Genomic DNA, 15,213 nt, shown 5'->3' with positions numbered 1-15,213 from the left:
AATTTCTTAATTTTATATATGTATATCTTTTGATCTATCTGTCTGTGTAAGATAGGTAAGTTTTTACCTCTAGGCCTTGATAATTAACTATAGGTGCTAAGAGAATTTTATACAAAGTGGGGATACTGACTTTTTATAAGCATGCCTGTGATCTCTGGAGAAGACATATGTGACCCAAAGTGTTTCTTGTGATCAAATAGCGCTCTGATTCAGGTGAAGGCCAGTCTTGAAGCACTCTCAGCCCTGGAACTAGAATATTATGAGAAGCTATCTAGCGAGAAGGAATGGTGCAGTTAGTCATCCTCAGGCATATATGAGATTCCTGTTTGTTAAAGAATGGAAACTAATCAGAAATGTTGGGATATGCTAAGAGCTTTGCACAGTAATGACTAGCACGCAAGGAAGACACCCAAGGAGTATGATAGCACATTTGTTGGCTGTAAAAATGCAAGTCAGCAGGGGAGGAGGAACATGACATGTTGGGTCATCCCAACATAAGAGTGTAGAGAGCAGAGGGCAGCAAAGGGTGTCTGGAGACCAGGAATGATGAGCAGTGAGGTAGAAGGAGCCCAGGCTGCCTGACAAGCCATGTGAAGAAAGTGCTTCCAGATGAACTGTGACAGATGCTGATAGGTCAACTAAGATGCGCCCTGAGAACGGACCATTGGCTTTAGTCATGTGGAGGTAATTAGTGACCCTAATGAGAGCAGTCTGAATGGAAAGGCAGGAACAGAGGCTTGACTGGAGTGGGCTCAACACAGAATAGGAAGAAAGAAAGAAATGACAAGAATAGGAGACGTTTTGCTCAAAAGGGAAGAAGACAGGTAGGGGAGTAACTCAGAGAAGCAGGGTCAAGTTAGGCTTGACTTTTGTTTTAATAGAAAAAAAAATAGCAGCGTGATTTTTTTTTTTTTATGCTGATGTGAACTCCCCAGGAGAGAGGAGAGAGGCTGGAATAATGAAGCCAAGAGAGCAAGAATGGCCTCCTATAGACAGCAGGGGAGTTGGCCAGTACTTGAACCTTGGAATGAGAGGCGAGGAGCCTGAGAGCATGGGATGTATTTGAAGCTCATGGACGCTCTTTCATTTGCACCAGTGGGCTTGAGCAGGTTCTTTGGTCAATATGTTTCATGTACAGGGATTAAATTTCCATGTGGGTTACTCTGGAAGCTTTCTCCTGCTAATAGGGTAAGTCAGATGATCAGGAAATAGTTCTATCACCTCACCTGAGGCTTCTCTCTAGCCATGTAGTCCTCACTGTCCTTCCACAAGGAGCCATCTTGTTCCTCTGACAACCACAGCTCCTCTTTCCCCATCATGGTTTTAACCAACTCTAGTGGATTGATGTTAATTAGACATCTGTCCAGAGCTTACCTTAACACCTTCTAGAGTGCTTGGTTAGTGAAAGACAAGTTCCTTGAACTTCCCTAAGTCTCAGTTTTCTAATATATAAAATGAGTCTAGCCTCCCTAGGTTCAAGTCTTGACTTTGTCGCTTACTGATGTGTGTGTGACCTGGTTATTTAGTTACTGAGTTATTTAGACTCTCAAGTGTTTTAGTTTTCTTATTTATAAGATGAGGATGCTGTTAACTTAAAGGAGTCACTACTGGTTGAGTGGCTAAAATACAGAAAGAAACTAGAATGGTGCCCAGCGCACAGTTCCTGCCAAATAAGCGTGTGCTTTTGGTCACTCACACATTTATAGTTGAGAGTTATATGGAGTAGGTTATTAAAAGAAAAACAAAATAGTTAGTGATTTGAGCTCTCTCAGGGATTCCATCCTCTGATTTGAGGACTAAGCAGGCATGGTTGCCTAATAACTGAGAGTGAAGCCTATCCCATGGGCACCTCAGACTCGGCACACTCACCAAATGCATACTACCTGCAATTACAGATGTTAATATTCACAGTCATATGTAGACATTCATGTGAATGGTCCCACAGTCTCCACTGCCAGACATATGAGACATCCTAGAATATTCCCTTTACCACATAATTTTCCTGGCCACATAATTTTCCCTCGAGGTCATGCTCTCAGCCCTACCACACACACAGCTTCAGCAGCAGTCACACAGCAGAACTGAGGTCAGCAGCCTTCGAATGGTGGTTCTTGCCCTCCAATTTACTTCTCTTGTCCTAATGTTCCCTCGATGAATTTTGGTCCATGTCTTACTATTTCATCTTACAATAAGATAATAATAGCATGCATGCCACAAGGCCACAGGGTTCTTGAATGGGCCACAGAAGGACCTAGCGGAGTATCCAGTGTATTGTAAGTGCTCAGTTTGGGACGGACCTCACCATACTTGTCTCCAGAGTAAACACAGTTCCCTTCATGAGCTCTAGTTCCTGCCCACCTCTCTGGCTCCTTCATCCACACCCATCCCCACTAGTTTCTTCGTTAAAATCACACCAATTCTTTCTAATCCCTATCCTGCCAGCCTGTCCTGCCAGCCTGTTTCACACCTTTTGGCTTTCTCATGGGTCTCACCTAGCCCAGCAAATCCTGAAACCTGACTTTGAACTGTATTTCCTCCCCTAATTCCTTCCTTCCTCTCTAGACAGTTATCATGGCCTCCCTCTGCATCTTGTACTTGACACTCCCAATATAGGCTATAAATATACTATTCATGTGTGTATGAGATAAAGACATATTTACGGAGGCAGGCTGGTTGAATTCACTTTAGACTAATGTGCTTGGAGCAGAGCTTTGACAGCTAACACCGAGCAAGTGAGTGAGGTAGTCCTGGCCCTGTGGTCTGCCGAGAGCTGAGGCTGCTGACACCTGCCAGGAGAATGCATATCAGTCAGCGGTGCAGAAGCAAAAAGGAGGCCCTGACAGCAAATGGCTAAGACAGGCATGGTTCCTGAAAGCATGACTCTGTTCACAGTGAGCTTTGAAGACTACAGAAGCCACCAGTCTAGCTGGTACTGAACATGGGCCATGTTGTGGTGGTCGTTAAATAACTAGACTTGATTTGAGGGAATAGGTAGCTAACTGAAGATATTTATTAGGTACACTCACTTCATTCATGATGCACATGAGGAGTCAGATCTCTGCTTCCCACATTCTCAGTGGACCAGGGACAATTTTACTGCAGGAACACAGCCAGCTGATTTTATCAAGATCATCTGTCACTGGCATTGAGGAACTATATTCCATTTAGTCCAGTGTCTGCCTGTTTTTGCTCAGATACCGGGAATTAGCTTAATGTCCTAATTGTGAGGATCAATTTAGACCTATCAGTTTCTAAACCCAGACATCATTCTGTTAGATCTGCCTACTTCCTTAATAGCAAGTACGTGACTGCCTGACTACCCGTTGAAAAAAAAATGGCTTTGTAGAACAGAATGAAATTGTCATCCTAAGCATTTCCTGGCTGCCCTCTGGATTATTAATAATCATGATTACTTTCAAAAGTAGGATTGCATTCGTTCCTGGTGTCTGTGCTACAGATTGAACTGGGCTCCATGGTTGAGAAGGAGTTAACCCTACTCTTAAATTTCTGTAGCTATTTTCTAATGAAATTCTCTTTGAAGGTAACTTCCCTGCTCTGTATTCAAACCAATCAGGCAGGATTCAAAACACTAACTTTCTTTTCACCATAGTTGTACTTTAAAAAAATGTTTTGTGTGTCCTAGCCTGAATATTCACATTCCATTTAGCCAGGGGTTTTCCATGTTACACAAGCCTATCTCTCCATCTTGGGAGGCATTCGAGGCAAGTCCTATTGCCTCTAGCTGCTTTCCTCTTCTTCATTATTGCCTCTAAATGCGTAATGAACTTAGAAATAAAACCAAACTGTTAAATTGTGTCTGAAATAAGAGTGTGTGGCTGAAAGGGAATGTAGTTCCTGCCCTTATGAATCCTTTTATTTTAGTGGAGGAGTCAAAACATTAAACAAATAAATATATAAGTACAAAAATGACTTTGGATATGAAATACTTATGCCTGTTCATCATTGTTTTAGACTTAAACTCAAATGTGAGCCTACATGCAAGTGCTGCCTAATTGCATTATAGTCTGATTCAGTTTGCAGCCTACCTGCCTTCTGACAGGAAAGAAAGATGGAGAAGGAACAGGGAGCACTTCTTTTATAGAGTAGTGAGCAGATAAGTTATGACAGAGTAATTAAAAACTGAAGGAACTGTGACTGCAGACTGCTGAGCACAGAGCAGGGTATCCATAGTTCTGAGTCCTGGCTCCACTCTGTCATGACATGACCATAAATAAGTCATTTGGGGGTCTCTGGGCTTGATTAAACACAGAAAATGGGTTAATTCGTTGTTTTTCAAAGTGGATTTTGTAAAATACTCACACGTTTGACACTTGTTAGTAGGGCTCTGTTGGAAGGCCACCAGCAGGCCATCCTGATGAGCATTAGAAAGAGTTTACAGCTTGGAAAGAGGACAGTGGAGTTAGAGAAGGATGTTCTGTTTCCAGCTGATGAGTGAGGCATAGACTAGCCTTTCTCCCATTCTTCTGCTCACAGCAGAGCTGGAACCACACAAAACTGTCCTGTCTGTACTCAGGTAGACTTGAGAAATAGATGGGTTGAGCAGGTAATCCTTCTTCTTCCTCTTCTCCTTCTATTCCTACACACACACACACACACACACACACACACACACACACACACACACATCTCATCTTCCTTGTCATTACCAATGAGCTACATTCTTAACCCAACCCAGCTAGGTTTTCTCTACTACCAAGTGTCTCAGAGTTTGAATATGAGAACATGTTTCATTTTGAATCACCAAGAAAGTGCTATGCAGCCCCTTTAAATTCCTAACACCAAGAAAATCTTCTCTATGGGACTTGTAATCCTGGGAACGTAGATTGAGAAAAAATTGACTAGATTATGTTTTCCTTTCCTTGTCATGCTAAGATCATGTCCTCATGTGTTTTCTTTGGCCTTTTCTTCCTTTAATAAAAACAGGGGGGGCTGGAGAGATGGCTCAGTGGTTAAGAGCACTGGCTGCTCTTTCAGCGGTCCTGAGTTCGATTCCCAGCAACCACATGGTGGCTCACAACCATCTATGATGAGATCTTGTGCCCTCTTCTGATATATATGAAATAAATAAACAAACAAATAAATAAATAAAATATTAAAAACAAAACAAAAAACAAAACAGGGTCCTTAGCGCCACTGCGTCATTTTCTCTGGTTGACTATTTCTTTTTCTATTACTCCTTCACTCAGAGTGGGTGAACATGCCAGAACAGTACTCCAGAATCCTCTCTAGGATTATGTAAACCTGAGAAACATCCAACAATTCTGTAACTAAGAGGTAGTTGTTACCATTGTGACAAAACACATGCTTTGTTCAAATCTGCGCAATTACACTTAGTGTTCAGATTGCATGTGCTTATTTTTAAATGCATGTGTGCAATCCCAGATTTGGTTATCATTAGTTTCTAACTGATTTCAGTGTGATTGTGCTGTCTTCTCTAATGCTCCTTATCGTGAAGAGGAAGTCATGTTTCTATTTGGGCTTCTACCCTCATAAGTCAAGCAGACTGCAGGGCCGTAAAGACAGAGTCAGTTCACACACCAAAACACAAGCACAATTATGATGCCGAGTTCCTCTGGCATAAACTATTCTCTTTGTTTATTACAAGAGCAATGAAGCCCTAATCCCAGTGCTCTAGGCCAGTCTAGGCTAGTACATAGCATATAGCATATTCCCCAGAACCATCAGCGGAAGGAGAGAATCCAGTCCTGAAAGTTATCCTATGACCTTCACAGGTAAAACATGACATGAAGATGTCGCCCCACGTCACCAATCATGCGCATCCACACATTCACAGAACAATAAATAAAATAAAAATAGCACTCTGGCATTTTTGTTTTTCATAATTTGGTTTGCAAGAAGGACAGTAGCTCAGCTATTTATTGGGACATACATGGTGTTACCATGTGACTTGTGCCGTCTTTAGTTTAGCAGGAAGGAAACTTTCAACCCACGAGTACCGTTGACTTCTTCCCTTAGGTTAGTTAACAAGAGTATAGCTTCTTCCTTAGGCTAATATTCATTTAAAAACTTTTCTTTTTGGGAAAGTGATTTTTTAATGTTAGTGGAGTGTGTGTATTAAATCATGTTATCATCAGAGGGAGGGGACTTTGAGAACTCAGGGAATCAGAAGGGGATTGTAAAGCTCAGCTTTGCAAAACTAGCATTTATTTCATGCCAAATTGCAAGTTTTTCTAAAAACTACCTCACTAGTCTTTGTGAATGGAGTGGAATCAAAGGAATCTGGTCTTTGAAGACAGACCATGAGTTCAGCCTTGTTGCCACAAATGGCTGTAGCAACCTGGGATGTCCACTCACCCAGGCAGCCTGGGCAGTGATGCGCTCTGTGGGAAGAAGGCTCGTTAATAAGTTGGGACGTTACTGAAGCCAGCTCTGTTTTTCTTTTCTTTTGTTTTAGTTTATGAATGCTGCTGTCAGTAGCTGCTGTCCTATTAGTGCCCTGCTTTTACTGTCTCTGTAAAAGATTTTTTTTCCCTTTTGCTTTTGGGCTTAAGTAGCACCTGAAGAGAGAAGCCTTTTAAGGCCTGGGAGACTGGCCAGTGCCCTTTGTCCTTCTGTTCACCTACTAAAAGGTAGCATTGTTAACCTAATTCAGCAGGGCCCTGACTCAGTATAAACACTGTTCTCTACACCCAGGAAGACTAATTGAATTGTACAATACATCATTTTTAAGCAACAGTTTCAAGTGGATTGTACTTCACTTTCCTGAACACCATCAGGCTTTTTTCCTCATCGAAATATTTAAGTGCAGCAGATAGTTAAACACAGTAAATACAACACATAACCCAGTTTTGTCTTTCTATGTAGAGCTGGAGCTGGGAGGGGCCTGAGGACAGGGCCATGGCTGTTGTATTCTTCACAGAAGGCTGGATGGCTCTGCTGTTTGGCTGCTGTGACGTCTTTGCGTCACAGATGGGAGTGAGGTTACTGTACTCTCGTACCTTGTTGTTTATGGTCTGGTAAAGCAGCTAAAGGTCTTAGCCAATTCTGGGAGCTGCTTTGTAACTTGGATTTTCAGTCTTTTAAGCTCCTATAAATACACAGACACACAGAAACATACATACATACACACACATACACCACATATACATACACATCTCATACCACACATCCACACACATATGCACACACTCTCACACCAACATACACACTCACACCACATACACACCAACACACATACTCAAACACCGCACATATACACAAACACTCACACACACATACGCATGCATACTTTAAGAAATGATGTACTTTTGTAACCCTTTAAGAAGTGTAAACTTAGGTGTGAGTCTTCCAGTTTATGATGCTGAACTTTGTGTCTAAGAAGTGTACTTTTAATTGGTGCATAATAGCCTGACATCTAATAATCGGGCTTTCATATTGTATGCTGAAGGACTTTGTGATTTTTTTTTTGTCAGTCTCTTGTTCCCCCCTCATACTGTCCCTCTCCGCTCTGACAATCAGATTGACTTCACTTGTAATCCCAGCCCTAGAGCCAGTGTGGCTTGCTCGAGCAGGCCCACCTGGCTCCTTGTCCCTTCCCCTCCTTCAAGCTGCCTGTAAGACACCCCCTCCCTCCCCTCATGGCTCTAGTATGGCAGGCTGCATGTGGTTTTTGTTTTGAGTCGATTTTTTCTACTACATAGCCCCTTGAGGGTGGGGCTTGTCCTCTCTTTCTTCATTAATAAGCTTCTGCTGTGTAATGTGAAGCATAGTGGATGTTCAGTTTTCTTTTAAATGAACCAAGTTGTTTCTTTTAGTCCTGGATCCCAGCCTTGCCTCTGGAGAGGGTTAGTGGGAACTTGCGGAGAGGTTTACCTTCCATGAAAAAGGCCGAGCCGACTCTGTAGATCACTGGGCAGCTTACGCCGCATTTCTGCAGACTGGCGTGGAGAGAGTCCAGTCACCCACAGGAGCTAGTGTGCTCTGTTACTGACGTTTCTCTCTTTCTCTGGTGCAGTGCGTGTCCAGTGCGCTGCTCACCTTTACCTAGAACAATGCCATTTGAAAACAGCTCATAAGACCAGAGGTGGATGCACATATTGACAACAGTAGACCACACTCACAGGCACTACCAACGCCATCTCCTTTTTGAGCGGTTTCTATTTAATTTACTTTTCATGTAATTTCCTTCCTCCTGCCTTTTTTCCTTTTCTTGAGGATACCCATTTATTGTTTTAATGTTTCTTTCAATATTTCACAATCCGTATAGTTTTCTGTTTTAAAAATATACCTGCGTGCACGAATATTTATGCATTTTTTTAAAGACTATGAGTCACCCCCCTCCCCCCGCACATTGCTTGAAATAATTACAGAGCTACAGGAATTTGAACATAGGAAGCATTCGAATACCCTTCACCAAGTTTTCTGCCTTGGTCACATGTTAGTTCACGAATGTAGGATATGTAAGACTAAACAGAAACGTGACACTGGTATGCTGTGTCTGTGGGGTTCTCCGCCATCACAGGTGTGGGCTTATGCAATTACTAACACAGCTGTGGAGTTAAGGAGGCCAGCTGAGCTTCTGGAAGGGTGCGTAGTTCCCCTGTGGGCCTTTTCACTTAGCAGTGTACAGTGCTGCCAGGCAGAGCGGGCAGGTACGGAAAGCTGGGTGATTCACAGGCGCTGATAGTCACAGTTTGTTTTGCAGGTGTCCAAGCAGGCTAAGGAGTTCCTGGAGTATGTGTACGAAGAGCCCCTGATCGACATCCAGCAGGAGAACCCCATGCTGTACCTGCATGCTGAGCCGCTGGCCACTGTGGTGCGGCTGCGGCAGCGGTTGAAATCACTCCGAGCTTACCTGTTCAGCTGCCGGGCGGCGGTGGCGGAGGATCTGCGCCGAAGGTAAGTCATTGAATGCCAGCCTGGGAGGACAGTCAGGTGCCCCTTAGCTTCTTTCCTGGGCAGCCCTTTTCCAGGTCTGTGTGCCTGCCTTCACCATTGACCTCTCCTGCCCCTGGCTCATTTCACTTTCACCTTCTACCTCAGTCACTTGAGCAAAAATGAACCTCACTGCTCAGCCTAACTCTAAGGCTTTGAGCCTGAAAGTGAGTGCTCCCCACCAGTATGTTAATCTGCTGTCATAACCCAGCCCAGTTTTCCACAGGTCACATAGGCAGGTTTTAGAACTTTCCTAGGTTTTTTTTGTTTTTGTTTGTTTGTTTTTGTTTTTTTGTTTTTGGATTTTTAGAGACAGGGTTTCTCTGTGGAGCCTTGGCTGCCCTGGACTCACATTGTAGACCAGGCTGACCTTGAACTCAGAGAGATCTGCCTGCCTCTGCCTTCCAGAGTGGACTACCATGCTGGGCATTTTCCCAGGTTTTACTTGCTGTTTATCATATGTAAGCATGAGCAAGCCTGAAATATTTCACAATTAAAAAGCACTTTAATGTAAAACATTAGCCAAATCTTTTGTTCTGTACAAAAAAATATATATATACAAATTTGGTAAGTGCTGCTAGTAAAAAAGTGTGCATTAAAACACGCATCCTAGGCTTCTCCCCTTTACCTTGCTCTTGGTACAGGCTGCTCTCATGTCTGTAACTGAGTCAGTCCATAGCTCATAGAACACAAGGCCACACCAAGCTGAGCCTGAAAATGAAGTTAAAATGTGCTTGCTCTCATAAAATTCCTTCTTTTACAGTTGTATTTTATGAGCACTTAAATTCTCACCTTTGGCATATTCAAACCAGTTTATACTTGAAATAATTATTGATGGCATGCATAAGTCCCTAAAATACCTTTTGATTTTTTTTTTTAATAGAAATGACCAGCAGCATACATTAATCATAGTAAATGTTCTTGGATGTAAGCCCACCTGCATAAGAGCTTTGGAAAGAGCCAAAATGATAGAGTTTGCAGTTTGAGATTCAGTTAGACCAAAGAAACTGACATGCCCCAGGCATCTGAAGAAGACATTTTAGAGCGCGCTAAATGTGAATAGTGAAAGGCAGGCACATGCTATGCAGGTGAGCTCTTATGAAATAGTATGGAAAAGACAGATGTCATGGAGTGAAATACTTCTCATTCAGTTACATAGTTGTTTTCCCCAAAGCTAAAGACTTAATTTCAGATCTTAATTTTAAAAGCCTAGAGCTTTTCTGGGGGTGGGGGGCTGGAGAGATGGCTCAGCAGTAGAAAGCACTTGCTTGTACTCCTAGCACCCAGTGTAAAGGCTAACAACTGTCTGTAACCCCCATTCCATGGAGCCTATGCTTTCTTCTGGTGGGCAGTGCACACACATGCATGCAGGCAAAACACCAGTGCGTCCTCATGAGTTAAAAATAAATACATCAGAAAAAGATTTTCAGGACTATCTTTGGAAGACAGTAGAATTCTGTGTTTCCTGTTCATTTAGCGACTGAATTAGATAAAAACATCCTTTTAGCCCTCAATATTCTTATTTGCTACGTTAGTACTGTTTGAATTTGCTCAGAGCTTGTGTTTCTTGCACCTATACTTGTGGATGATATGAAAATCTACACCTGGGAATCCTATTAGATACTCTTCCATGATAGCGTTTAGCTTTGGTTAAAGCATTTTAAACAGGCCATGCATTTGGAAATTAAGTAGATGGCCCCTCCTCTTACAGATGACCAGTAGTCTCCACTCCAGCAGCCTGGTGGCTTGTCACTATGTACTATGCCTTATAAGCCAGACCACCAAGAGAAAAGTGGAAGTTTAAGACAAACGCCTTGAGAGGCTATTTCCAAAACCATGAGAATGAAGACAGCAAGCCTCTTTTTATTCATTTCTTTCTTCTGGGCTTGCTCATGGCTGTTACGTAAGCTGCATACAGTTTTGAGTGGCTTGATAGAGCCAGGGAAGGAACAGAAACACAGATGGGTATTACATGTCAGTTGAGACCACCGAGCAGTGAATGAGAGTAGTCACCTAGTGAGGAAGACATTATCTGGTTCTTTCTCCTTGCTTCCCTGTTTGTCTCTTACTATGATCTCTGTCCCATCCATCCAGACCTACCAAGGGTCTGAATGAATAAATTAGTGAAATAACTGATCAAACCATCAGAATATTCAGTCAGGCCTCTCTCTAGAGAAGGCCAGGCTATCTTGGGGCTTAGAGTACCCTTAACTCTCTTTTCTTCCTGCTTAAAGCTATTTTGAAACCTTTTCTTGCTAAACTCCAATCTTGCTACATTTAAAAATACCCACTGCAGTTTCTGAGATAACTGTTAGAGCTTTCCTCTCCCAGAATTGTTAGAATACCTTTATATTAATCTAGCTAAAACCACTTTTCCCTCTCCAATCAAACCTTTACATTAGATACATTATTAAAGTTCATGTACGCATTAAAGTCTGCCCAGGTGTAGCCAGGTATACTGTTCTGCTTTCTCTCACACCGTCCGTGTACTTCAAACAAAGACCGTTGTTCCACTTAGGATAGTCACAGCAGTGGGAATGAAACATGTTTCCATATCAAGCGTTCGCAACAGTGCTGGTCCATAGTAGGCGCTCAGTATAGACTATTACTGTTATTAATGGTGCTTTCATATCATACTGTTCTCACGTCTGACTTCAAAAACCGTTGATAAAGTGGTCCACTTAAAAGCCACCCCGATGTCCTCTCTGCCAGGGCAGTGCAGTTCTGGTGCTGTACGGGGAAAGAGGCACACGGGAAGTGTAGAAGGCTACTGTGTGTCTGCGCGTGACAGGCTCCCCCAAGGGCGGCGAGGAGATGATGTTCCCCAGCGAGCCTTACAAGAAGCCCGTTCTTTCTATTTAGTTTCCTTTTTCTTGGATTCCCTACACGTAGGCACATGAAGACGCGGTTGGGGATAGCACTGCTGAATCCCAGGACTTCGATAGGTGGAGTTAAGAGGGTCAGGAATTCAAGGTTGTCATTGGCTGTCTAGTATATTCAAGGCTAGTCTGCACTACCAAAGATCCTGTCCCAATAAAATACGGCAAGAAGAGTGCCAATTCAAAGCCATTCTGTTACATAGAGTGTGAGGTCAGCCAGGCTGTGTTGCAAGACCCTGTTTACACAAACAAGCAAACAGAATAAAGAAGGGAACCAAATGGGTAACAGCACTTGCTTCCAAGTCTGACAACCTGAGTTTGATCCCCAGAACCCATGTGGTAAAGGAGAGAACCAGTACCTACAAACCTGTCCTTAGACTTTCACATGCCTCCATGGCACAAACATGTGTGCCCACACATGCACACAAGGTGAATTTAAAAAGGAAAAAAAAAAGTTCACTAGCGATCAATAGTACTCTACCGCTTTCTTTTTATAAGTCAAAGTACATGAATGGTCCTTTTATATTATTTCAAATAGTTTTGACCTCTGTTGAAATATGGCTGTTCAATGCAACAATCTCTCAGATTTTCTGAGGTGATAGTATGTTCTAGAGCAACCTGTATGTAATTCCCACTCTGCTATCTTCTGTGTCTCTAAATATAGCTGTAAGTAGGAAAGGGGGTTATTAACTACTTAGCAAGCTAAAATTCTCATTTTCAGAGTCACACCTTTCATTTCTATAGAAATGAGATTTGTTTAAGAAACAAAATGAGCCAGCAATATCTTTCAAGATACCAGGCTTGTTCACAGTGTGCATTTTAGGTTCCTCTTCCAGCAGAGGCCAGAGCATCTTGGCAGGGAAAGGGAACCAAGCCAGTTAGGGGAGAATGAATGCCCCCACAGGGCGAGGTGCTGATGGGCAATGGGGAAACAACAACAAAAATAGCAGAGAATGTGATTGCTAACTACTCATAAAGGCATTTTCTTCCTGCCTGGTTTTACCTCAGAATGAGAGTGGTCATTAATCACCAGCAAGTAGGCCCAACATGCCGAAGACCTGTCAGCACCGTATAAACAGAGTAAAGCAAACTGTTAATATTGCTGTCGCGAGAAAACTGGAAACAGACTGATTAATCGTATTGGCGCTTGACCGCCAGGGAGCCAACTTCGGTCTCTGCCTTATTAGGGAAGTCACAGTTTGCTTTTAGGCCCCTTGTTATTATGACTGTACGGTTCTCATCCTCACTGTTTTTGTTATTGTTGTTAAATGGATGTCTCGTTCTTGAATCTCTGCTGCAAATCTTGACTGGCAGCACTGGTTAGTTTAGAAAGAGTCAGTGTCTTCCGTGAGGCCTAAAATGTTTACAGTGCTGACAGTTCTCTCTTTCTGATGACTCCCAGATGGTGACCCTGCTGAATTAGCTCAAGGCCTTGTTAACTTTTTGTTAGAAGAGTTATTTATCGTGTCCACACATGAGGTGTGTGAAGAACACTGGGAAATCTCGGCCGTGTCAGGAAGCATAGGATCAGTAGCCATTAAGGGACATGTTTTGGAGGGACATGTTCAACTAAATTTGGAGCTAGGAGGATAGGTGTAAATCAGAGGTACCAAACAAGAGGCACCTCAACACTAAACTTGGCCAACAGACCTGTTTTGTTTGGCTTTACAGGGATGGCTTCTGCTAAGCTCTGAACAACATTTTAAAAGTAGGAGTTGCCCACATAATGTGCACACACACACACACACACACACACACACACATTGTGCTTTTGTAATCTAGAAACTCCTAGGGAAGATGAGAGATGGAGCCAAGAAAATCCTTGGAAGCTCCCAGGCCAACCAGCCTGGCATATGACAGAGGAGAAAAATAAAAATGAGGCCTTGTCATTCTCCTCTTCCCCCCCCCCCCAAAAAAAATGGTGGAAGGTAAGAACTGATCCCTAAGGTTGTCCTATGACCTTTACTCCATGGTACACACTTATAATCACATACATACATGCACATATATCATACACAGTCACACCCCTTACACAAAGTAAATAAAATAAAAAACAAGGATTTATATATATACACAGATGCAGCTTCCTGCTTCTCTTTGATTTCCAGAAGCTCTCATTGCACAGAGCTTCTCTTATTTTTATGTAGCAGCAATCTGCTTTAGATCTAGGACTCTCGCTTTACTGTGGTTTCTACTACTCCTGTTGTCCCTTCCAGCATAGCAGCTCCTGGAAGATAGAATTCCTGTTAGGTCTCTTAAGCCCAGCCCATCTCATTCATTCATAGTAGTTCCAGGGTTTGTGGGCATTTGAGGTTGTTTTTTTTATCCCTGGATTCATAAGCTTAAATGATAAGAACAGTGTGTTTTGGATACTGGAGCTGGCCCCCATTTCAGGTTGGGGGTGTCAAAGGTTGGAAGCAGTCTTAGATTTTGTCTTATCGAAAGACAAACACGAAGGCGCATATAGAACCAGTAGAAAGAACACTAGGTCAACTGGGACGTTCCCGACAGGGTGGGTTAGGGCGCCCGGTTCCTGTGCTGGGCTGGGACAACAAGCATTTCCCAGACATCTGTTGTTCATTTTCCAGAAAGACTGCATCCGGTCCCCCAAGACGGCAGAGGGGAGTGGAGCAAAGTAATAAAGTGAGAGTACCTGTGCAGGTGGAGTTGCAGGGCCTGAAGTCAGGCATTCCCGCCCCAGAGTTCACCTTTGTACCAGCTGTCAGAGCTGGGTGTCTCACCTGTGATGAGGAAGTCAGAAGATAAGGAAGAGTACCTGGAACAGTGTATGTGCTCCGCAGTGTTAGCTCCCATATTCCAGTAAGTGCCGATACTCAGGTAGGAGACGATACAAGCAAGGCGGAAGGGGCAGAAGGACGCTGAGCCCGGAGGCATCAACAGTGTGGTCTTCCTATGTAAAGAGTGTATCAGGAGGCATTCCCAGATATGGAGTGTGGCCCTGCAGTGGTGGCACAGAGGAATCCCTCAGAGGTCGTGCTTTGATGCCCTCTAGCACCTTTAACGGATGCCTTCCCCTTTCATTTTCTTTACCTGGATAATCAAAAACAAATGCAGAAGAGCCTCTTCCCCATCACTGCCTAAGCTGTGTCTTCAGGCATTCCTTTGACTTCTAAAACTTTGTAGAAAATCTCCATTTTCTCTTTGCCCAGTAACTTACTTGACCCTTTGCTGGGAATTGCATTCTTTGAAGACATTGTGACTTGTGCAGGCTCCTGTTTCACTGACCTTCTGGCCACCAGGGCTACACTTGCCTGTGTGTCTCATCTTCATGACCTTCTTTATCCTCCAGCTGTTGGAGTTTCGCCTCCGTGGCACCCTTGCTGCCTCCATGCCTTCCTGTAGCTCCCAACAGAGGAGTGAGAGGCAACATCTCCACTGCCTTTCTTCATGTTTCTAG

General features: G+C 43.2%; 1 protein-coding gene across 2 annotated transcripts in view; it reads left to right on the top strand.

Annotated features, from left to right (window-relative positions):
* Positions 1-15,213, top strand: part of Plekhm3 (pleckstrin homology domain containing M3) — a 163,981-nt gene that overhangs the window by 64,460 nt on the left and 84,308 nt on the right. For both annotated transcript variants that reach the window (XM_021642033.2, XM_021642032.2), the window contains one exon: positions 8,687-8,880. In XM_021642033.2, coding sequence (XP_021497708.1) covers positions 8,687-8,880 — 194 coding nt within the window. The remainder of the gene's footprint in view (positions 1-8,686; positions 8,881-15,213) is intronic.

Source organism: Meriones unguiculatus, chromosome 15, assembly GCF_030254825.1.
Source record: "Meriones unguiculatus strain TT.TT164.6M chromosome 15, Bangor_MerUng_6.1, whole genome shotgun sequence".
In the NCBI taxonomy this organism is placed as follows: Eukaryota; Metazoa; Chordata; class Mammalia; order Rodentia; family Muridae; genus Meriones; species Meriones unguiculatus.
This window is presented reverse-complemented; position numbering and strand designations above follow the sequence as displayed.